We start from the raw sequence: 24387 nt of genomic DNA, 5'->3' as shown, positions 1-24387 counted from the left end.
GCTCACAGACATTTGGATTTTATTCTAAGAACATAGAGGAGTCAGCCAAGAAGTAAAATAGTAAGGAGTTAAGATAAATAATCTGAATAACATTTTATTTTTTTATTTTTTGGATTTCTTTTTTTTTGAATTTCATTTTATTATTATTTTTAAACAGCAGGTTCTTATTAGTTATCCGTTTTATACAAATTAGTATATATATGTCAATCCCAATCTGTTCTTGCTCCTCAAAACATGGTCTGTGAACCAAGAACATTGACATCACCTGGTAACTAGTCAGAAATGCAGAATCTTCAGCCTGCTGAATCAGGATCTGCATTTTAACAGGATCCCCAGGTGAATGTTGATATTTGAGAAGATCTTCTCTAGGTCACTGAGAACTTTCAAACAGAGGAACGAAGTGGTCACCTTTTTGACTTAGAAAAGTTATGCTAGTAGCAGGACAGAAAATAAATTGGAGGTGAGACTCTAAGCAGGAGAGTAAGAGGCTATTGCACTGTCATGTGAACTATGAAGAGGGCCTGGACCAAGGCAGCACTCTCAGGATTGCAGAGGAAGTGACAAGATAGCATGGTGACATGAGAAGAGCGTTGGTTTAGGGACGGAAGACAGATTCCAATCCTGACTGTGTTGCTCACCCACTGAGTTAATTAGTGAAGCTCACTTCCTGTCTCCTGGCCTCAGTTGCCCCATGTGTGAGATGAAAGGATGGGATCAGCACACAACAAACTGCAAATTCAGGAGCAGCAAACTGTGGCCCACAGGCTAAATCCAGCCTGCACACCTATTTTATATGGCCCATGAGAAATGCCTATAAGAAATCAGAAGAAGAATACCTCACGACATATGAAAATTATATGAACTTCAGCTTTCAGTGTCTCTTAAGTCATGTTTTATCATAATACAGCCATGCTCTTTCATTTACTTACTTTCTATGGCTGCTTTCACTTGCAGTGGCAGAGGTGAGTAGCCATGACTGAGATAGTACAACTTTCAGGAAAGGTTTGCTAACCTCTATTCTAAAGGATTGTCAAAATGCCTTTCACCATTGAAATGCTGTGATGCTACTGCATGACAGTGTGAGCTATAAGCCCTGTGTAAACGTAGTTCAATGTCTTCTTCCCCCAGGACTATGAATTGCAACTGATGACATACAAGGCCTTTGTGGAATCACAGCAGAAATCCCCGGGCAAGCGCCGTCGCATGCTTTCCTCTTCAGATGCCATCACACAAGAGGTGAAAGGGTGGGGCAAGGACGTGTGCCGCTGTCCTCCCTCAAGGAAAGATTCGCTCATCGAGGCCTTACAGTTTGATTACTGTCGAGCGTGTGACTTCATGAAAACTTCCTCTTATTGTCAACTATTTAAGTTGACTTTTCTGGCAGATAACTTATCTAAATTGTTTTTTTTTTTTAACCGTAGTTCATGGACTTAAGGACTCGCTACACAGCATTGGTGACCTTAACAACTCAGCACGTGAAATACATCAGTGATGCACTCCGGCGGCTGGAGGAGGAGGAGGTGAGGGCAGCTGGGTCCTAAATCATCTTGAGAGTAGAATGAAAAATCTTGAACCTCATCCGTCAAGATTTAAAATGCACACACAGCCAGCTGATGTCCATTGTTCACAGTAGTCATGTTCTATGAAGGCACTGTACACACTGCACCAGCAAATTCTTTTTTTTTTTCTAACATCTTTATTGGAGTATAATTGATTTACAATGTTGTGTTAGTTTCTGCTTTATAACAAAGTGAATCAGCTATACATATATCCCCATATCCCCTCCCTCTTGCGTCTCCCTCCCACCCTCCCTATCCCACCCCTCCAGGTGGTCACAAAGCACCGAGCTGATCTCCCTTGTACCAGCAAATTCTGAATTCATGCATCCAGGGGAACACAGGGTTAGGTTCCTGCCAGCTCGTGGTCACATCACAACATTTTTGTCAACGGATAATGCACAACCTGGTTTTATGTGTGTTTTTGTTTAAAAACACATTTTAAAATATATCTTATTGATTGACTAACATTGAACTCATGGCCAAGAGCAATATAACTCACACCTGAACAAAGCTTATTAAGCGCATTTTCTCCATAAGGCACATCACAGCCTTCTAGTGAATAATGAGGACTGAGTGTCTTGTGTCTGACACTCCCACTTCCAAGTATCTTTATTACAGAAACATTATAAGCATGAAGAAAGGGATATGAACAAGGATTCTTAATAAAGTATAATTTGTTAAAGAGAAATAGTGGCAATATCCAAATTCCATATGATGGAATGCTATGAAGCTGTTAAAAATAATAAAATAGATTTAAATGAACCAACAAGGAAAGATATTTATAATATATTTTTTGAGGAAAAAAGCAACTTGAAATACTATGTATAATTATGATTTCAGTAATAACAAAACTGTGTGTACCACAAAGGGACAATATGGGCATACAAACAAGTTTAGAAATATATATACCAAATTCCTGAGGAAATGAGATTAAAGGAACATATATTGTGAATTTCAGATTGTTTGAATTTGTTGTAATGAGTATGCAATCTTTTTGTAATTATGAAGATCTTCTATGTCTTTGCAAAATAAGTTTCCACATATTCAATAACACTTATAAAAGAAATGCTGTTGGGAACATTAACCCATACCAACTTTTGCCCATGTAAATTAGCAAAAGACTTCCTTTCTGTCAGTACCTACCTCATTTAATCTCTGTAGATGTCAATCTCCTCATCTGTAAATCTAAGAATTATGAACATAAGTAAGATGCTATATGTGAAGGGCTTTTTAATTAATTTATTTTATTTTATTTATTTTTGGCTGTGTTGGGTCTTTATTGCTGCCTGTGGGCTTTCTCTAGTTGCAGTGAGCGGGGGCTACTCTTCATTGTGTTGTGTGGGCTTCTCATTGCGGTGGCTCTAGGCGCACGGGCTTCAGTAACTGTGGCTCGCGGGCTCAGTAGTTGTGGCTCGTGGGCTTAGTTGCTCCACGGCATGTGGGATCTTCCCAGACCAGGGCTCGAACCCACGTCCCCAGCATTGGCATGCGGATTCTTAACCACTGCACCACCAGGGAAGCCCGTGAAGGGCTCTTTAAAATCAGTAAATAATTATTGACTGCCCATCACATATGAAAACAGCATGCTTTTTTAGAAAAGTGCTAACCTAGATATAATGAATTTAGCTCTTAGTATCACCCAGGCACTGGTGAGCAATGCTGTAGGCTGGGTAAATTATATTTAACTTGGGGTTATTTTAGCTATGATTTAGGTAACATTCATGTCTTTGTTTTAGCTACTCTGAATCAGGCTGGTGTAGTAAGACATTGACCAAGATACTGATTTTCTATTTCCTCTTCTAGAAAGTGGTAGAAGAAGAAAAACAGGAACATGTGGAGAAGGTTAAAGAACTTTTGGGCTGGGTGTCTACCCTAGCAAAGAATACACAAAGCAAAGCTACCTCATCCCAGACCAAAGAATCAACAGACATTGAAAAAGCTATTTTAGAACAGCAGGTGAGTAGAAGGTCCATCTGTCACTTCCTGGGTAGCATAATATGTGATTACTCATTAAGTGGAATAATATGTCACATATGGGCCACCCAGGAACGATTATGATCTCAATAAGTGTTAACTTCCAGGACTTAAACTTAAGACATCATCTTATTTGTACTTCTGCTTTCTAGATCACTGTATATAGTGGTAATAATCATCTTACCTAAGCTAAGTTTTTCCCTAGGATTTTATTTTAAGTTATTTCAAATGATTTTTGGTTCTTTAATATCTTGATTTCTGAAACTTTTTTCATCTACTGCATAGGTTCTGGCAGAGGAGCTAACAACCAAGAGGGAACAAGTCTCTGAGGCCATTAAAACTTCACAGATCTTCTTGGCCAAGCATGGTCATAAGTGAGTATTAAATGAGAGATTACAGGACATCTGGGGGAACTGGATCTACCTGACTAAAACTTCAGGTCATGATCAGAATTTGGGCTGGAGAATTCAGGGTGGCAAGAGCCAGATTATGAAGAGCCTTGTAGTTCATCCTGAGGAGTATGCATTCTACCTGTTGGCTATGGGGAAAGATTTTAAATATGATTGGAGTTTGTTGATAAAGGTTTCTAGAACAGTTTTATAGAGAATGGATAGACATGGGGCAAGAGTAGAGGCCTGAGAGACCAGTTAATATAGTCTCTGTTCTGATAATATAGGCAAGAAACGATGAGAGATGGAGAGGGGACAAAGATTCAAAAGATCGTATGGATAATGAACTTACAGGGTTTGGTGACGAATGAAAATTATCAGATATAACTCCCAGGTTTCTGGCTTAGGCCACTGGGTATTTGGTGATGCTGCTTACCAAGACAGAGAATACAGGAGAAAGTATGGGTTGAGGAAGGAGGCAGCTATAGTTTCAGACATTATGTTTTTTGTTTTTTGGGGTTTTTTTGCAGTGTGTGGGCCTCTCACTGTTGCGGCCTCTCCCGTTGTGGAGCACAGGCTCCGGACGCGCAGGCTCAGCAGCCATGGCTCTCGGGCCCAGCCGCTCTGCAGCATGTGGGATCTTCCCGGACCGGGGCACGAACCCGTGTCCCCTGCATCGGCAGGCAGACTCCCAACCACTGCACCACCAGGGAAGCCCCAAGTTTCAGACATTATGAATGTGAAGAACCCACAGGACATCAGAGGGTAAACTTCCAGTATGTATTTGGAAGTACCTGATACATTATTTATGCCTTATGTAGTTCCACTAAAGTTGTCCAGTGGGCAGCTTTATGTGTAAATTTAGAATTAATGAGAGACATTTGAAGTGACAGAGATTTGAGTCGTCAGCATAGAAGAAACCATGACTGGATTAGCTTACAAGGTTCAAGGGCTTCTCTCTTAGAAAAGTAAGAGGAAATTATGAATGATACCTTAGAACCCAAGAGAGAACAGGGCTCCAAAAAGAAGGGAGTGGTCAAAAGTCAAGAAAAGTTAAGACTGAGACGGCTATTAAATTTGGCGAGTTGGAAGCTTTTGGTGACTCTGGTGAAAAGCTGGGGGATGATGTCTGATTTAGAGTAATGGGGAGCACGTGAGGTGTGGAAGGTAGTGATAATGAAATTAGACTACTCTTCCAAGGAGCTTGGCCATGGGAAAGAAGAGAAATAATACAGCAAGTACTTAGAGCAGAATTTATGTTCAAGAAAAGGTTTTGTTTTATTGAAAGATCAGGGAGACGTAACTGTGTTTATGGACTGAGTCTCAAGGACTGAAAGGGAGAGAGAAATTGAAGTCATAGGAGAGGGGTTGCAAAGGATGTAGGAGAGGATAAAATTTACCCATGGGTAGAAAATACAACCTTAAACAGGAGTTGAGACACCTTTTCCTCTGAGGTCTGAGGAAAAGGAGATTAGGAAAGGTATGGATACAGATAAATATGCCAGAAGTGAAGTCAGAAAGTGAGAGAATTAGTGCCCAGTGGTCTGTATTTTCTCTTTGAAATAGGGAGAGAGGTTGTTTGCTGCAAGTTAGAGGGGAACCTCCAAGAGGATTGTCAGGAAGCACAGAAGTCCAGTAGAGGTTAGAAACCAGGAAGACCTCTTCTGTTGATACATGGTTTTGGAATCCCCCCACTAGATAGACTTAGGCTGCATGTGGGAACAGAGAAGTCCAGGGGTTTGGTTGATCTGGGACTGGAGTCTTGTTAGTGAGGAGAGAGTGCAAAGATAATAGGGACTAATTGAGATGGTGGCCTGTGGGTCTGGACTCCAAAGAGAAGAAACTGAAGATAATGGAGAGGACTGATAGATTAAGAGAGGTGCAGGAGTCAAGGAAGGTTTGGGAAATCTCAGTAAGCTGATGGATGCTTGTAAGATGAATCACAGGATTCAGTCTCAGAAACACCATGTAGAATGAGAAAAGGAATTCAAGATAGTGATAACTTCTGGGGAGAGAGGGATAGGAACAGGGTTGGTCACAGATACACATGGGACTTTAATTCTATCAGTAATGTCTTATGTCTAAGAAAAGGATCTGAAGAAAATTTGGTGAAATACTACAATAAAATTTGGTAAAGTTGGCTGGTTGGGTAATGAGTAAATGAGAGTATATTTTACTCTTCTCTTTTGTCTCTTTAAGAGATTTTGTTTTTAATAGAGAAGAGCTGTAGGAATAAAGAAGGAAAACTAGACGGGTAGGATTATAATCAGAAGTTACAATCCTATAGTAGATTCTTGAAGTTTAAAATTTCAGAAGTGGGCGGTCCTTACACACAGGGGAACAAGGTCTTGAGGAAAGGAGTGCTTGGTGTGCTGCCGCCATTTCTTCCACCTTCAGTTTCTGTGCCTTTCTCAGGGCTTCTGACAGTGCTTTGTTGGAACAAATCATCCAGAGGTTCACAACCTCTGTGATCCATAGGAACCACTGAGGAGGGTCCAGGGAAGAATTTACCATTTTCAGTGGAAAACAAATGGCGGTTACTTGCTATGATGACTTTGTACTTTGGGTCTGACTTGCTGCACCTTTCTATATAGTAAGACACCAACTGCTTAAAAAATAATCCATGAAACAAGATACGAAGAGGAGCATTTTAAGATGTGCAGTCTCTTTGGAAAAAGGATCAAACTCTTGAACTCAGCATCCTAGATATGTTTGTAAATAAATTCCTGGCATAAATCCTTAAAAAAATAAAATAAAATTTCAGAAGTAGAATAATTTTAGATGATGGTAGCATCCAAGTTTGCCATGTGTGGGTGGGGCTGAAGTGGCGTGGAGCACATTTGGATTGAGAAGGTTGCAGGACTACAAGCATCGGGTGTTAGATAATTGGTGACATGAGCATTGACATAACCAAGAATCATGACTCGGTTTGAGATGGACAGGAAAACGGTGAGCTGGATGCCAAAGTGTTCGATGAGTATGGAAGAGTGACCAGATGATCCATCATGAACAGTGATGAAGGAGAATACTATCCAAGGTGGCGAAGTCATTTTTTTTCTTTCCTCTCCCGTTGCGGAGCACAGGCTCCGGACGCACAGGCTCAGCAGCCATCGCTCTCGGGCCCAGCCACTCCGCAGCATGTGGGATCTTTCCAGACCGGGGCACGAACCCGTGTCCCCTGCATCAGCAGGCGGACTCTCAACCACTGCGCCACCAGGGAAGCCCGCGAAGTCATTTTGAAGCAGTAGAGAAGAGTTTGGGGAAAGGTTTTTCTCTAAAAGAGCTTTCATCTTCCAGGCTCTCAGAAAAAGAGAAGGAACAGATATCTGAGCAATTGAATGACCTGAATAAGGCTTACCATGACCTTTGTGATGGCTCAGCAAACCAGCTTCAGCAGCTTCAGAGCCAGCTGGCCCAGCAGACAGAACAAAAGGTACTTTTAGTTTTCTCTCCAAATGTTGGAAGGGTACCTTCTGAACGGTATGAAGGCAGCTTTGCTGATTGGGGGTCATGATCACTAGCTTTCCATGACGAGTGTGACTTAATTTTTAACCTCACTGTAGCAGCCATGTGTCTCGTGTTTCTTTACTGGGGTTCCACGATGTGTTGGTCAGTCAAAAATCACTAGAAGGTGCTTACGGCTAACCCGTTAGACCTGGTTCACTGTTTTGTGATCTTCCATTTTGTGGCAGACCACAGTCAAGGAGAACCTAAATGCTATGTTATATCTGATCAGAAGGCAGTAAGGTTACTCTGTGGCATTGTCACTCAAAAGTTAATAGCCAAGAGTTCTGAATATTGGGAAGTAAAGGCTGTGAACCTCTTCCCCCCATACTTTTTCCCCTGTCTATTAAGTAAATGAGAAAAGTTAATTTCCAAAAGAAACTGGTGGATTAGCTGCACTGACTGAGACACTGGTTCCCCTTACCCATTGTCACCCCATCATGTGACATCTTTACCAGTTCCCTCTCATGTTCATTTCCTGGACCATATGGAAGTTGTTAAGTTCCTGCTGGTTGTCCTAAGTTCTTCCTGGATACTTGTGTGTATATGTAAACTTACCATATTATATACATGTGTCTCTGGGATATATATGTGTGTTTGCCTGCTTATTTCCTATGTTGTGAAGCAATGGCCAAATTCCGTGGGGCAGGCCAGAAGTGAAGCTCCTGTGGCAATCAGATTTGGTCTAGATGTTGCTCAAAATGATACTCATACAAAACGTGCTTTGACTCTGGTCATGAAATTTGTGCAAGGGGAGCTAGAGTTGTAAAGACCACAATGCAGAACCAGCTGTGATTTATTTGAGAGCAGATTTCCAAAAAGAACATATGCTGGTTTAACATGCTCTGTGTGAGGTAGCCCACTTCTAATGGCTCATTGCTTCACCATATACGGGAGTACGTGAAGAGTTTTAACAATTGCTTGCTGAGAACATTCAGTTCTCATTTTGAAAGGTTAAAAAAGGAAAGGGGAGAAGGAAAGAAAGAAAGTCAAGCTGCTGAGCACCACTACATTGAGCATGATGTGTCCCCCTGTTACCGTTTGTGTGTTTCATGTGAAGTATTGTTGATTAACTGACATCCTTGCTTACAAGTTTCACTAACCCTTTGGAGTTTAAGCACAAATGCACAAAGGGAAAAGAGGACGACCTGTTTGGGGTTCTTTTTTGCAAAAAAACAAACAGTCGCATGCTGGACGCTAACACCAAGCTTACACTGTGTGTGCGATACAGCTGAGCTGCTCCGTAAGGCTCTCTCTCTTATCTGCCCAAGGCACACCCTGCAACCCTGGTAAGTAGAAGCCTTTTATGTTTTCTTTCCTCTTCTCCCTCTGTCTTTTTCTGCTTGTTTAGGTCAGAATGCCCATGTTTGGTGGGGCTGAAATGAATTTCTCTGGATTATTTCCCGATACAGTGATTCCTGCCTCTTCTCCAATTACGAGGGTGTTAGAAAGAACAGTCTTTTCTCTTTGGCTAGACTCCAGGCCTTTTTTCAATACCAGCATGTCTGAGACTCTGTGAACTCACAGAAGAAATTAGAGGTTTCCCCAAAGAATCTTTTCCTTTGTCATATTGTCTGCTTTTGCGTAGTCTTTACGTGGATTTTGTAAAAGGAATTTTTCATATATTTCAGAGCGTCACATGCCAGCGGGATTTTTCCTTCAATCTATAAAGACTAGCTAACTTGTAGGTTCACATAGCGTACGTTTACCTTGTACAAGTTAAACTCTACATTCTGGGTCAGAAAACAGAGGGAGGATGAAGAAAAACACATAATAGTTTAAATAGTATGGAGAATTCTCAGTTATTCTATTATTTGAACAAATACAGTGAGATGAAGATGCGACCCAGATCTGCTTCCTCATTGGCTGTCTGTTCTGCGTCTCTGATAGTGTGCAACTAATCAAGCTTGAAATCCTCAGGGCATGTTTTTAAAATCTGGGGGAAATAGGTTAATGATTTTAAGGGTTTCCTTACTATTTATCAGTTTATTTGTTTATTCATCAAATGTTTCTTTAACTGCTGGTACTAGTCCTGGACATCCACTGGGCAAAGTACCTGCTCTTATGGAGCTTACTTCTCACTGAGACAGAAATGAAATGCATTATATAGGAGGCAAGGAAGTGATTGGCAGTTACTTCAATAAGATCCTCCATGAATAAGTTGAGTTAAATAAGGATCAAAAAGTAACACTGACTAAACAGGGATAGATAAAAGCACGTATAGAAGACGAAGATAATGCACACTAACAAGAAGAAGTGGAAAGTTGGAGATTAATAGAAGTGATGAAGTGTTCTAAGTGGTAGAACGCTGAAAAGAATTAATTTCTGAATAACATCATATTGCGATGAAAGGCTTCAAAATAGGAATTCTTCAGAAGCTGTTTACAGGCTTTTTTGTGAGGGTAATTTTGACAGTGTGTTAAGGCTTGCCTTATTCTCTGTCCATAGTACCTAACTCCTGTGTAAGATGCAGCTCTTCTGTGCTTATCCTTCCTGCTCTTCCGGATCTGACTGGGGAGGCAGTATAATAGCTTGAGATTTAGAGTAAGATTTTGGTTTGATTCTGGAACTCATTCATTTTGTGACCTTGGACAAGTTACCTAATCTCTCTGTACCTCATTTTCTTATCTGCAAACTAAAAATTAATTGCTTTCATAGGATTGTTGTGGGGGTGTCAGTGCTTAATAAATATATTAAGTGCCCAAAAAGTAGTAGCTGTCATCATGATGATTGTACTACCCATTCTAGCCTGGACTAGAAGAAAAGTTATTAGTGGTTCCAGAGTCAAAAGAGTCCCTAGTCTGCTTCTTCCTTGACTTGCTACTTCCAATTCCTAGAGCGAATTTAACTCAGAGCCATTGCCATGGGACATGCTCGCACTGGCCACCAAGAGTATGACCACTCCAGTTGCTAAACAGCTGCCTGAGTAATATACACAGGGCCATTTACTGAGCTGCACAGCTGTTGCTGGGCTGCTTAAGTCTCTCTTCGAATCCTGTGGACCCATCGCGCTGAACTCATCGGCAGGGAGGTCCTACTTCAAGAGTCTTCTGCGTGGATTGCAACACTGAGAAGTTGTTGTATGGGGTTGAATTCTCACTTTGGGGGAGCTGGTATGTGTCTGTAGGAGCCTTTGTGGTGATTTAGTCTTATAAATAGCTGTCCCCTCACTTTCACTGCTTGCTACTTTGTAGAGCTTGTCACTCAGATATGCTTAATGCTACCATCCCTTGAGTAATCTGTGAACTTCTGGCCATGTTAAACATTCTGTAGTTTAGAAAAATTCTTTTTTAGCATTAACACTGCCAGGCTTCAGAATGTTTCCTACAGGTTGGGGCTCATCCAGGCTGGGTTTTTCTTGCGGTCAGAATTTGATATACTGTAGTTCTTTGAATGATTCTTTTCAACAATTGTGCTTCTCTGATTCAGTGTTCTTTTTCATTTTCTCTTGTAGGGCTGCAGAGCAGTTGCTGGGGTGATTGACCTAGGCACAGTGGAGATATTTCCCATCTTCAGAGCCATGCAAAAGGGCCTCATTGACCAAGACACAGGCCTTGTGCTCCTGGAATCCCAGGTTATCATGTCTGGCCTCATTGCCCCTGAGACCAGTGAAAAGCTGTCTTTGGAGGAGGGCCTAGCCAGAAACCTCATTAATCCCCAGATGTACCAGCAGCTCCAGGAACTAGAGGATGCCCTGTCCTTAATCAGCAGGCTTACTGAGAACAAAGGCCCTCTTTCCGTGGTGGAAGCAATTGAAAAGAACATAATCAATGAGAAAGTTGGACTGAAAATCTTAGAAGCTCACCTGGCAACTGGAGGTTTCAGTCTCCCCCCTGATGAGAACTGTATTAACCTAGAGGAGGCTTTTCACCAAGGCCTCATTTCTGCCTGGCTTTACTCAGTGTTAGAGTCTCACCTGAGATCATCCAAGAACTTGATAGACCCAAACACAGCTGAGAAAATCAGTTTACTGGATCTGATGAGGAGATGTATTGTCTACCAGGAATCAGGGTTGAAATTGCTGCCTGTCAAGCAATTGGCAGGGGGAATGGTGAGCTTGAAATCAGGCCGGAAGGTTAGCATTTTCCGTGCAGTTCAGGAAGGGCTAATAGATAGGCAGGTCACTGTCCGGGTGCTGGAAGCTCAGCTTTTTGCTGGAGGCATAGTAGATCCAAGAACAGGACACAGACTTACAGTGGGAGAGGCTGTGAGACATAATTTGATTGACCAAGATATGGCCTGTGCTCTTCTCATAAGGCAGCTTCAGACAGGAGGCATCATAGACACTGTCACTGGGCGTAGGCTGACAGTAGATGAAGCAGTGAGCAATGATCTAATAGCTGCTAAGATTGCACTTGTGATTCTGGAGTCCCTTTGGTCATTCATGGGGTTGCTATGGCCCGAGTCTGGAGAGATTCTCCCAATTACAGATGCCCTGGAACAAGGTATTGTGTCTACCGAACTAGCTCATAAAATCCTTAGTGGCCGACAGCATATTAAAGCCCTATTTCTACCAGCAACCACAGAGATTTGGTCCTGGAAAAAAGCAATAGAAAATGGTATGTTAGACAAAGATCTTGCCAATAACTTGAAGTCAATTTGTATCCCCGATGTGATGCCCCACATGCAATTAGCAGACTCTTTAGAACGAAGCAAACTGAACACGAATCCTGGAGCGGCAGGTGTGCTGTGTAGCAAGGGCCAAACTGAGGGCATCGCAAGCCATAACGAGAAGCTGCTGTTTCATCTGATGACTCACAGCTATATTAATGTGCGGGATGGACAGAGGCTGCTCCTGTTGGACAATGAGCTGATAGAGGCACTAACAGCAAGAGGTGATCAAGCAGGTCCTCCAGAAGTGTTTGGAAGTGGGCATCAGAGACTAGAAGCCCCTGAGAAATTACAAGAATTGGTGAATGTGAAAATCACAGAAACTTTCTGTGATGGGCTGACCGTGAGGCCACATGAGTTCCAGTTTTCTTCTCAGAACAAAGAAGATCCTGATCAGGCAAATTGCACTGAAGCAAAAGGCAAAAAGACCATTGTAGAAACAGAAGAGAACACCAAACGGGGCCTGTCTGTAGGGCAACAAAAAGTTGGAAATCCAAATGTTGATACTTTGAAGGTCATAGATAAAGTCAAGTCAGAGTTTAAAAGGCAGTTGTTAGATACCAAAAAGAAAGACCAAATCGAAGTGTCTACCAGAGAAAATGTCAACAAAGGATTTCTCCTTATGGTACCTCCTGAGGAAGAAGATGTGACTTTGGTGGAGGACAAAGATCCTTTTCCTGTTGAATCCCCAAAGGGAGAATGGCAGACTCTCAGAAAGACTTCCTTTATGTGTCAGAAAGAACAAGCAAACACACTTGAAACTGAATATACTCTTGGTGAAACTGGAAGACCTCTCATAAAACCCCAAAGCAGAAAGTCACAATTTCAGGTAGAGAAAGCTCTAGTTTTAGAATCGGAACTAAAGTCTGAAAAGGACAAGAATATTCATCTGGGCAGAAAGAAAGCATTAAATAAGACTTGTTTGGGTAGGGATGACCATAAACAAAGTCCAGAAGGACACAGCATGGCAGGTGGTGGTATGATGTTGTTAGAAAAGACAGACAAGGAAGCTAATGGCAGTGAAACTTCCCTGGCATGCAGTCATCCCTCAGAGCTGCTTGAAGAAGCTACCTTAAATATATTATCTGCACAATTACTAGAGGGCGGTATCTTTCATGAACAGACAGGTCAAAGGCTCTTACTAAATGAAGCAATAGCCCGAGGCCTGGTGCCTAGCCACACTGCTGTGAAACTTTTGGGAAAGCTGAACATGTTTCGGGGCTTCTTTGACTCTCAGTCCTGCGAGTCTTTGAAAACTGAAGAAGTCATTGATGAAGGTCTAATGGATGAGAAGTTGTTACACAATGTCCTCATGGCAGACAAAACTATAAGTGGTGTCTTAGACCCTCGTACCCACACACTCTGCTCTGTGAAGGAAGCAGTTGCCATTGGACTTCTTGACACACAAACAGCCACCGGAATTTTAGAGGGGCAGGTGGTGACTGGTGGAATTGTTGACCTGAAACGAGGCAAAAAGGTTTCAGTAACTTTGGCCTCAAATCTTGGCTTGGTGGACAGTGCTGACCAGACAGAGCTTATAAATCTGGAGAAAGCTTCTAAAGGCAGAGATGCTGAAAAAGCAGTTAGAGAGAGATTAATTAGCTTACAACTGGAAACAACTGGAATTATGGACCCTGACAGCAAAGCCCCTTTAACAGTTGTGCAGTCCATTGACAGAGGGCTTTTGGAGAGGGATGAGGCCATGCAGTTGTTGACAAAGCAGGTGGTAGATGGAGGTATCATTCACCATATATCTGGGATGAGACTTTCTGTTGATAGTGCCTTTAAACATGGCATCATTGATGAAGATTTAGCCGAGCAACTCAAAAAAGTTGAGAACTTAAGCCTCCATCAGTTCTCTCATCCTGAAACAAAGGAAACTATTTCCCTCTCTGAAGCCATAAAATTAGATCTTGTTACCCCAGACTTGAAAAGAGAAATCCAAGAAATTCAGGCCTTGACTGGAAGCTTTATAGATCTCATTTCTGGCCAGAGATTGACCTTGGCAGAAGCTGAAAAAGAAGGACTCTTAACTAATAAAGAAATGTTGTCTTCAGGAATGATGAATGGGATTATAGATCCTGAGAATTACAGAATTGTTCCCTATGCAGAATTAGTAAAAAAGTGTAAGATTGATATTGAATCTGGACAGAGGTATCTAGAAGTAATCCCCTTCTCGGACATTAAAGATGGAGCAAGTGACAAAGTACTTGCATTGTCTCAAGCAATTAAGCTTGGAAAAGTAGATTTTGCAGCTACACTGAAGGTTCTAGAAGCTCAGGCAAATGCTGGAGGAATTATAGACACTGCCACGGGGAAAAGATTGACATTGGCATCAGCTTTGGAACAGAAATTAGTGGATGAAAGCATGGTCCGAATTATTGCATCCCGTCAGGTGTTAGATGGAGGAATTATTGACATATTTAATGATCAGAGAGTAACTTTAAAGGAAGCTATTGAGAAAAGACTTATTAGCCCTGAACTGGCAACTATAATCCAAGTAGATACCTTCGAGTCCCGTGATCACCAGGCTCAGAGTGAAAATCAAGATGGAAGTGAAGTATGTGAACTAAAGAAAGAATTTCTAAGAAAGGAAATGTTAATTGCTTGCAGTCAGACTGCTGAAATGAGTTGTGGTAAAGGAGAAAGTGAGAAATTATTTCAAATTGAAAACCAATCTGCACAGAAAAAGGTTAAAGTGAGAGTTTCTAATGGGGAGCAGGCAAAAAAGAGCAGGGAAATTTCATTAAAGGAATTGGAATGCAAGGGTCAGGTTAGGAGATCTTCTCGAGGTGCTAAAGAATCTTTCAGTGTCATAATTTCTAGTGATGGTAAAGGTAAATCATTGGGCCAAAGTTCATTGACACACCCTCACTCAGAAATTTGTGATTTTAACCCCAAAGAGGTGGCTTATAATACCATGGAAAAAAATACAAATGAAGAGCAAGAAAAAATAGTGGCACAGACAGAAATTATTGCTCAGATGAAACAGTTTATATCAGGTCTAGATTCTAAAGAAATAAGGGAAAACCAAGGAGAAATTATTTCAGAAGTACAAGAATCGAATTGTAAAACTCCGGGCAAATTGCCTAGTCAGCAGGTTATGCAGAAACCAATGAAAACCAGGGAGAAAGGTAAGAGAGGAAAGAGGGAGATGACTGTAGAAAAATGTCTCAAAACACGCAAACCAGCAGTTCTTTCAGAAGAAAAGCTGAATCAGGAAACCGCCATTAGAGATGACCATGACTCTAATATAGAGAGTCAACCTGTGGAAATAACTGTAAGTGAAAAAAGGAAAGAAACTGATGGGGAGCTGGGATTTTCTGTTGTTGGTGAAGCTGAAGATTCTTCTTCCCAAGTGATACCCAAAGGAATTTCTGTAAGAAATCAAGATGCTTTAACATTCTTCAACTCTAATCAGGTCAGTGAAGGAGATGTGAAAAATTTAAGCCTCTGCTTGACTTTAAAACCAGAAGAAAATTTATCTCAAGAAGTTACTGTTGGGACCCAGAGTGAAATACTCTCTTCTTTGACCCCACAACCTGAAGGATTATACTACCAGGAACCAGTTGGAGAAGCCCAAGTTGCAGACACATCCCCAATTTTCACAACAGACAAGTCTTTCCAAGGAACCACCAGACAGGAGACGAATTATCATCAAGATTCTTGTGTTACTTTTAAGATTAGGGAAACCGAAGACCTGACTTTCTCATCTAATGAAAGTAAAGAAAAATCATACCAAGAAGTACCTTTTGACTCAACAAGCACTGTTAAATTGGAAGAAATTAGAGTAGGCTCCAAAGATGTCAGTTATTTGGAATTCTCAGACAGAAAGGACTTTCATCCTCAGGACAACAAAAGTGATGGTGAACGTTGCGGAATTCTCGAATCTAAAATAGTAACAACTCAGGAAATAACGGGGGAGAAATTTCTAAAGATGTCAGTCCCTATAGTTACAGGTGCAGAAGCAGGGTCCTTTGAAGGCATAGTGACTCAGGGAGTTCCCAGAGTTTCAGTGTCTCTTCTCCCAGAGAAACTGTCCAAAGATGTATCTCGGAAAGAGAGTACAGGACAAGAGGATGCCACCATTAGTCCTATTCCAGAGACCCATGAAGAAGAGATGGTACCCCTAATATCATACCCCACAATGAAGGTGGATGAGAAGACACCACAGGAGAAACTCAGAGAGAGCTCAGAGCCTGGCAGTGAACAAACCCCCTTCATGACTGCACCGGGGGCAACGAGTATGAACCCAGAGCCCTTCAGAGCTACCAAAGTAAGTTACCCAATGGTGTGTGTGTGTGTGTGTGTGTGTGTGTGTGTGTGTGTGTGTGTGTGTGTGTGTGTGTGTGTGTGTGTGTGTGTGACATATATCTCATGGGACAACATGCTAAATTCTCCTAAGAGCTTAATTTACTTATCCTGTATTTTTTCAATCACATAAAAATCAGAGTGGAAATGAACTAATCTTAAGATAATTGATGAGTTAAAAGTGTGTGTGTGTGTGTGTGTGTGTGTGTGTGTGTGTGTGTGTGTGTGTGTGTGTGTGTGTGTGTGTGTGTGTGTGTGTCATAGCTAATTTCATGCTAAGACTCTTGACAAGATACTGAGTTTTCATGTGTATAATTGTATACATACATACACTTGAGGGCACTAGATGATTCTCTAAGATATAACTTAGTTCATCATCATCTGTTTGTAACATAGTTTTTGGAAAATTAGGCAGTGGCTCTGAATGTCTTTCTGAAATTTGCAAGGGTTTTAAGTTAGACACTAACAGTGAAGCTAATTTAAAATACTGAGGCTGTGGTACCTGAAGTCAGAATAGGTTTTGGAAGTTTTGCTAAAATGATGCTTATAGATTGATAATTTTGAGCTTCTGCTCCCTGAGGAAATATAATAAAATCAATTTTTTGTCTATTGATTTGAGACAATTTAGACAAAACAGCATATTTTACTTCATTCCACCCAATGTGTAGTACAAATTTCTGTTCTATTCTAAGACCCTGCCTGCTTAAAAAGCAGACTTAAAGGAGGAGTATGTCAGATTTGAGTGAGTTTTCTTTTTGGCTCCACAGAATGTGTTTAACCGGCAACTCTGCCTAGAACATGATGAGAAGTTGGTATCCTATCTGTCTCTATTACGAGACATTGAAATGAGGACCAGACAAATTCAACCTCTAGACCTAACTCTGGCAGAGCTACAGGACCTGCTGTGTCAGGCCAAGGTAGGTTCCCAGAGACTTCCTCCAGGCCCATCGGCATGGAGAAAATAAAGACTATTCAGGAAGAAAAACGTGTTCAAAAACACTACCATTTAATGGACAAAAAATAGATTGGAAAAGTGTAACTAAAGATCTATGAAGAACACCAGGGTGTACTAGTCTCACAGAAGCCAAAGCAGAAGAGACGCAAGGGAGGAGTAGTCGGCAGTGTTAAATACAGTAGGGAGACTGAGTACAGTGAGGACTAAAAGGGGGTTTAGTGTCTGAGAGTTGCTGGGGACCTTGATAAGAACAGTTACAGGGGAGTCATGGGATATAAACTAGGTTGCATTGAGAATAAACGGGAGGTTGGAAGGTGCGGACAATTAATGTATGTCATTCTTTCCAGAAGCTTGATAGTGCAGGCAAGGGAAGAGAGGTAGAACACTAGCTAGAGGAGATGGACTAAAAGAGGAACATTTTGAGTGAATTTTTAGGCTGAGGAGAAAGAACCAATAGAAAAGGAGAATTTGAAGTTAGAGGAGAGAGGAAGTGCTGACTGGTGGAATGAGGTCCCTGAGGACATGGAAAGACATAGACTTAGACAGCCTTGAGCGGGAGGAGGAATAGCTCTTTGACTGAAACTGGAGGCTGAGAGTTGTCACAGGATTGGAGTCACGATAAGGACAGAGATTGTAGAGGTTTACCAGTCCTCTCAGTATCTAGAGTATGGCCTTGGGCAGCGGGACTGAAGGGGAAATGAGGATGATGCCCAGAACAACCAAGCTCTTCCACAGCTGGTTTCTGGCTTCTCTACTGAGGAGTAGCTGAGTGGGAAAGCTGGCTTGGGATATTTTTATGTGCATTGGTTCTGTTCCCTTGGGCTTTGGAGTGGAAGACTTGTCCTTTGATTGACTTATATTGCATAACATTATTTAAAGCATAATGACACTCTTGGAGAGGCAGCAAGTTGTAGTGCGAGGAGCATTGCACTGAGTCAGAAAACCTGAATCCAAGTCTTGGCTCTCTTGCTTATCAGCTGGGCGACCTCAGGGGAAAACAAATTCACATTTTTAAGCACTGAGGCATCTCTACTGTAAATCCAGGATAATTATATCTACTCTGCCTACTTCAAGAATTATTGTGAGAACCAAATAAACTAGTGAATGTCTATAAAAACATTTTATAAACCCTAAAGCCTGTGTAGGCTTGAGGTGACAGAAAAATGTGTTCACAGCTGATTCCTAGACAGCAAGATTTCTAGTCTTGATTTTGGAGGTAACTCCACTTTATGCCTTCAGGTAGTAGACAGGAAGCTAAAGGATCTGTCCATGGTGGTGAGTCAGGAATTGGAATGTGTGAATCAGATTATCATCGGCCAGCCTCAGGAAGTCCCAGCTCAACTGTTGAAGGCTCTAGAAAAAGATGCCAAGAATCTTCAAAAGTCCCTCAGCTCTGTGAGTGACACCTGGGGTTCCAGACTACTGCACCTCCAGAATGCTGCAGAAGTAAAAAAGGTAGCCAGCTTCTTGTTTTTATTCACAAAGGCTCACAAACTCTGGGTAGGCTTGGAGAATTTTATTATCTAATTTGCCATTTATTTCTTAGACTAGAGTTTTAAATCAGTATGAACAGCTAGAAGGCAAACTTCAAGATCTAAGAGCCTGGGTTGGCAATACCCATCTTATTCTGAACAAGGAGCATGTCAATGAAACAGATTCCATCGACAGCCTGAATCACCATCTCCAACAGTGTGAGGTAAGCATTCCACCAGTTCTCGAGCATGTTTTATTTGTCCTTTTGAGTTGTATCAACTTTATTTCTCTGCTAGGCAAACTGATGTCTGTACTTGCCTTTCTTAGAAAGCCTGACTTTCCATTTGAGAAATAAAGTCAGCTACGTTTAGTTTTTTTTTTTTTTTTTTTAATTCTTGAGTTTTGAACAAAGATCTTATTATTTCCATACACAAGTAGATGAATAGGTTCAGGAAAGTTATGTAACTTATTCAAGATACATAATATTTAGAAAATCAGGATTTTACGCGGGCCTCTCACTGTTGTGGCCTCTCCCGCTGCGCAGCACAGGCTCCGGACGCGCAGGCTCAGCGGCCATGGCTCACGGGGCCCAGCCGCCCTGCGGCATGTGGGATCTTCCCGGACCGGGGCACGAACCCGTGTCCCCTGCATCGGCAGGCGGGCTCTCAACCACTGCACCACCAGGGAAGCCCCACGTTTAGTTTTTTAGGTTATCATACCTCTGGAGCTTCTTCAGTGGTTATGATTATTTTTCCTTTCAGCTGTACTGAGAATCTGTGGAATGGCCTGTGATTATCCAACTTCATCTTCTCTTTATACCTGAGCATCTAGTATCCATTTTTTCTATTTTGCCCAAGATCTAATCCTATGCGCACACACCAGTTTTTGTTTTTTTAAGGATTCTAGACTTTCTTTTTTTTTGCTTTTTATTTTTTGAATTTTATTTAATTTTTTTTATACAGCAGGCTCTTATTAGTTATCTGTTTTATACTTATTAGTGTATATATGTCAATCCCAATCTCCCAATTCATCCCACCCCCACCCCCTGCTTTCCCCCCTTGGTGCACACACACCAGTATTTTTTAAATTATTATTATTATTTTTTAAACATCTTCATTGGAGTATAATTGCTTTACATTGTTGTGTTAGTTTCTGCTGTATAACAAAGTGAATCAGCTATACGTACATATGTATCCCCATATCCCCTCCCTCTTGCGTCTCCCTCCCACCCTCCCTATCCCACCCCTCTAGGTGGTCACAAAGCACTGAGCTGATCTCCCTGTACTATGCAGCTGCTTCCCACTGGCTATCTGTTTTACATTTGGTAGTGTATACATGTCAGTGTCACTCTCTCACTTCATCTCAGGTTACCCTTCCCCCTCCCCATGTCCTCAAGTCCATTCTCTACATATGCATCTTTACTCCTGTCCTGCCCCTAGGTTCTTCAGAACCATTTTTTTGTTTTTTTAAGATTCCATATATATGTGTTAGCATACGGTATTTGTTTTTTTCTTTCTGACTTACTTCACTCTGTATGACAGACTCTAGGTCCATCCACCTCACTACAAATAGTTCAATTTTGTTTCTTTTTATGGCCAAGTAATATTCCATTGTATATATGTGCCACATCTTCTTTATACATTCATCTGTCGATGGACACTTAGGTTGCTTCCGTGTCTTGGCTGTTGTAAATAGTGCTGCAATGAACATTGTGGTACATGACTTTTTTTTCTTTTTTTTTGTGGTACGTGGGCCTCTCACTGTTGTGGTTTCTCCTGTTGTGGAGCACAGGCTCTGGACACGCAGGCTCAGCGGCCATGGCTCATGGGCCCTACTGCTCCGCGGCATGTGGGATCTTCCCAGACCGGGGCATGAACCCGTGTCCCCTGCATCGGCAGGCAGACTCTCAACCACTGCGCCACCAGGGAAGCACCCATGACTCTTTTTGAATTATGGTTTTCTCAGGGTATATGCCCAGTAGTGGGATTGCTGGGTCATATGGTAGTTCTATTTTTAGTTTTTTAAGAACCTCCATACTGCTCTCCATAGTGGCTGTATCAATTTACATTCCCACCAACAGTGCAAGAGGGTTCACTTTTCTCCATACCCTCTCCAGCATTTATTGTTTGTAGAATTTTTGTTGATGGCCATTCTGACAGGTGTGAGGTGATACCTCATTGTAGTTTTGATTTCCATTTTTCTAATGATTAGTGATGTTGAGCATTCTTTCATGTGTTTGTTGACAATCTGTATATCTTCTTTGGAGAAATGTCTATTTAGGTCTTCTGTCCATTTTTGGATTGAGTTGTTTTTTTGATATTGAGCTGCAGGAGCTGTATATTTTGGAGATTAATCCTTTGTCAGTTGCTTCGTTTGAAAATATTTTCTCCCATTCTGAGGGTTGTCTTTTCATCTTGTTTGTGGTTTCCTTTGCTGTGCAAAAGCTTTTAAGTTTCATTAGGTCCCATGTGTTTATTTTTGTTTTTATTTCCATTTCTCTATTAAGGTGGGTCAAAAAGCATCTTGCTGTGATTTATGTCATAGAGTGTTCTGCCTATGTTTTCCTCTCACACACCAGCTTTGATCAGTGATCTAGAGCATGGGTTTTCAAACTTTTTCTATAAAGGGTTAGATAGTAAATATTTTAGGCCTTGCAGGTGACCTGTTTCTGTGGCAACCATTCAGCTCTACTGTTGAAACATGAAAGCAGCCATAGACAGTACATAAACAAATGGCTGTGGACATGATACAATAAAACTTTATTTACGGGCTTCCCTGGTAGTGCAGTGGTTGAGAATCTGCCTGCCAATGCAGGGGACATGGGTTCGAGCCCTGGTCTGGGAAGATCCCACATGCCGCGGAGCATCTGGGCCCGTGAGCCACAACTACTGAGCCTGCGCGTCTGGAGCCTTTGCTCTGCAACAGGAGAGGCTGCGATAGTGAGAGGCCCGCGCACTGCGATGAAGAGTGGCCCCCGCTCGCCGCAACTAGAGAAAGCCCTTGCACAGAAACAAAGACCCAACACAGCCAAAAATAAATTTAAAAAAAAGTGAAGTTGGAAAATATGAACTTATTAAAAAAAAAAAGCTTTATTTACAAAAACAGGTGGCAGGCAGATTTGGCTCAGGGACTGCAGATTGCCGACCTCTGATCTCGAGAGATGGTTTTCTTTTTGTCAAACTCCAAGTTACTTGATTATTTTTATAAGTCAGTGAGAGAAAGTTAAAGATTCTGAGATACATATGAGCCGAGAATTCTCCCCCCATCCCCACCTCCAACATTGTTGTTTCTTTTGGTTATGCTTAAAGTAATATCAGATAATACTCACATTGGTTTATCCATGCTCTGCTATAGATATTCCTCTCCTAAAACTCTTTCTAAAGTCAGAGCAGAACTAGAGATGTTCCCTCCTATTCCATCCTCTTCATTTTCCCCAGTCTTAGGAGATACAGACCTAAATGTTGTCTGTGGTCAGGCTTCCTTGTGTGCAACCTCGTCCCTCTTTATCTTGCAAGAGTTGGCCTGCCTTCTTCTTTCATAGCCTTTTATCCAAATATACCATTGGAGGAATGAGTAGCAGGCTTTATCTGTTCACGGGCAGAGTACTAAAAGAAGCAAGGGTGAGAAAAATTTCTAAGATACAGTATGAGACATGAAAACAGAGCATCTCACGCAATGGGATCCTTTCCTAGTTATACCTTATACAAATTCTGTTATAGAAAGAGAGCCACAGCCTAAGCCTCATTTTCCTTAGTGACAGTTTCCCAAATCCATGTGTTCACACATGAAGGAAGTATAGTCTTGTGATAAATATCTAAGAAGCCCTCCTCCCAGCCTGCTTTTCAAGATTGCTGACTACGCTCAATTTCAAAGTGATAGATGTGTAGATATCTTACTTGTTTTTGTTTTTTATTGCATCCAGTATAACATAGTTGATGATCACTAAATGTTTGTGGGAAAATTGCATGCTTTTTAATTGTCTGAAAACAGATAAATTCTAGTGTTTAGGCAGTTTTCTCCTGCTTTAAAGAAGCAATATAACCATTATATAAGAAAGTCTGACTATAATCCTTTACAGTTTTAAAATGTGTAAGCAACATTATTTACTCTAAAAGTCAAATTTCAGTGAACCAAAAATAAATTGAATATTTTCTCACTTCTGGCCTACCAGGTACTCAGGGCTAGACAAATACAAATAGGTATTTGAATCAAAGAAAATACAATTAGACATATATTTCAGACCAAAAATTCATGTTATACTTTCCAAAACTTAAAAAAATACATTTTTTCACAGACACCTGGGATTAGCTGTACTGTAATTCTGTTACTATAAATAATTGAAAGCTTAGTGCATTTCGAAATCAAGGGCTAGTAAAGGAAACCTAACTGTAATATGTGAGGGGTTTGGAGAGGCCAGAAGTGAGAGAGACTTCGGTTTGGCCCTAGAAATTATCAGTGTCAATTATAAAAATGCAAGATATTAACCTCTGTTTGATCATGTTGATTCTTTGATTAGAGCCAACAGCTTCTGCTTCTATAGAGAATAAGAAGTTTCTTTTCTTTTTTCTTTTTCTTCCTTTCCCCACTTACCTTAGGATTTGAAACAGCCCATGGCTGAGAGGAAATCTCAGCTGGATGCACTTGCCTTTGATATTCAGTTCTTTATCTCTGAGCACGCCCAGGACTTGCCTCCTCAGCAGAACCGACAGATGCTAAGGCTTCTGAATGAACTGCAGAGGTCCTTCCAGGACCATGTGGAATGGATCGCAGCCCAGGTGGATGCCTTGCAGGGCCGTCTTCAACAGATGGAGCAGGCAGCCCGGCTTAAGGTCAGGCTGAACCAGAAGCTGGGCTCAGTTGGTCTCTGGGATGTCCTCTGTCTTTCGGTTTTCTGGCCAGACTCTGTTTGTCGTGATTCCAGGAGCCTGCGTTTACCAGTTTTGATTGGTTCAGGCCAGTTTGGTTCTGGTCCAGGAGGCAGCTCTTCTGGCTGTTTTTCTTGCCGTGTTTTTGGTTTTATGTGTGTGTGTGAGAGAGAATACGTGTGTTTACGTGTGTATGCATGTGCAAGCGTTTTCTTTTTAGTGAGACTCTACTGTCACTGTGTCTCACTGTCTCTGACTTTGAAATGAAAATTTTATCTCTAGCCCTTATTTCTCCTACTCTCTCCCTCAGCATTCTTTTGAGGACTGTTAGGAACATTTAGGTACTCTGAGCTCTTGAGAAGAATGGTCCTGAAATCAGTTTTATTCTGGGGCTTTTCAGATGATTAACAGTAAGATTCCTTGACCAACTTCAAACAGCTGACAAAAAGATTTTTATCAGAATCATATTAATTTTTTAGCACATTTGAAATTATTATTTTCTAGCACTGTTCTTTACACTGTTGTGCCCAGTGCTTATTCAGTTATTGGAAAACGGTGTGTAGAAACACTCTTGATACATTTTGGGGGGTGGGGGGAAACAACTAATCATCTCACCACCTTCTATCACAAGCCTCTTCTTGCAGGACTCAACATAATTGCATTAATGGTAACATCATAACCTTATAATACCAAGAATGATGCTTATGCCATTTCTGCTGTTTGAATAATAAGTTGGAATTCAGCAG

The 24387-nt window shown here is 41.4% G+C and overlaps 1 protein-coding gene across 1 annotated transcript in view; it reads left to right on the top strand.

The window, feature by feature from the left end:
• MACF1 (microtubule actin crosslinking factor 1) overlaps positions 1 to 24387 on the top strand; it is a 350964-nt gene that overhangs the window by 201601 nt on the left and 124976 nt on the right. The window contains exons 31-35 of the mRNA XM_007453778.1: positions 1129 to 1236; positions 1422 to 1520; positions 3363 to 3515; positions 3819 to 3907; positions 7220 to 7355. Of these exons, the coding sequence (XP_007453840.1) occupies positions 1129 to 1236; positions 1422 to 1520; positions 3363 to 3515; positions 3819 to 3907; positions 7220 to 7355 (585 nt within the window). The remainder of the gene's footprint in view (positions 1 to 1128; positions 1237 to 1421; positions 1521 to 3362; positions 3516 to 3818; positions 3908 to 7219; positions 7356 to 24387) is intronic.

This window comes from Lipotes vexillifer, unplaced genomic scaffold, assembly GCF_000442215.2.
Source record: "Lipotes vexillifer unplaced genomic scaffold, Lipotes_vexillifer_v1.1 scaffold213, whole genome shotgun sequence".
Taxonomy (NCBI): Eukaryota; Metazoa; Chordata; class Mammalia; order Artiodactyla; family Lipotidae; genus Lipotes; species Lipotes vexillifer.
The sequence above is the reverse complement of the archived record's forward strand: the minus strand, read 5'-3'. Positions and strand labels throughout refer to the sequence as shown.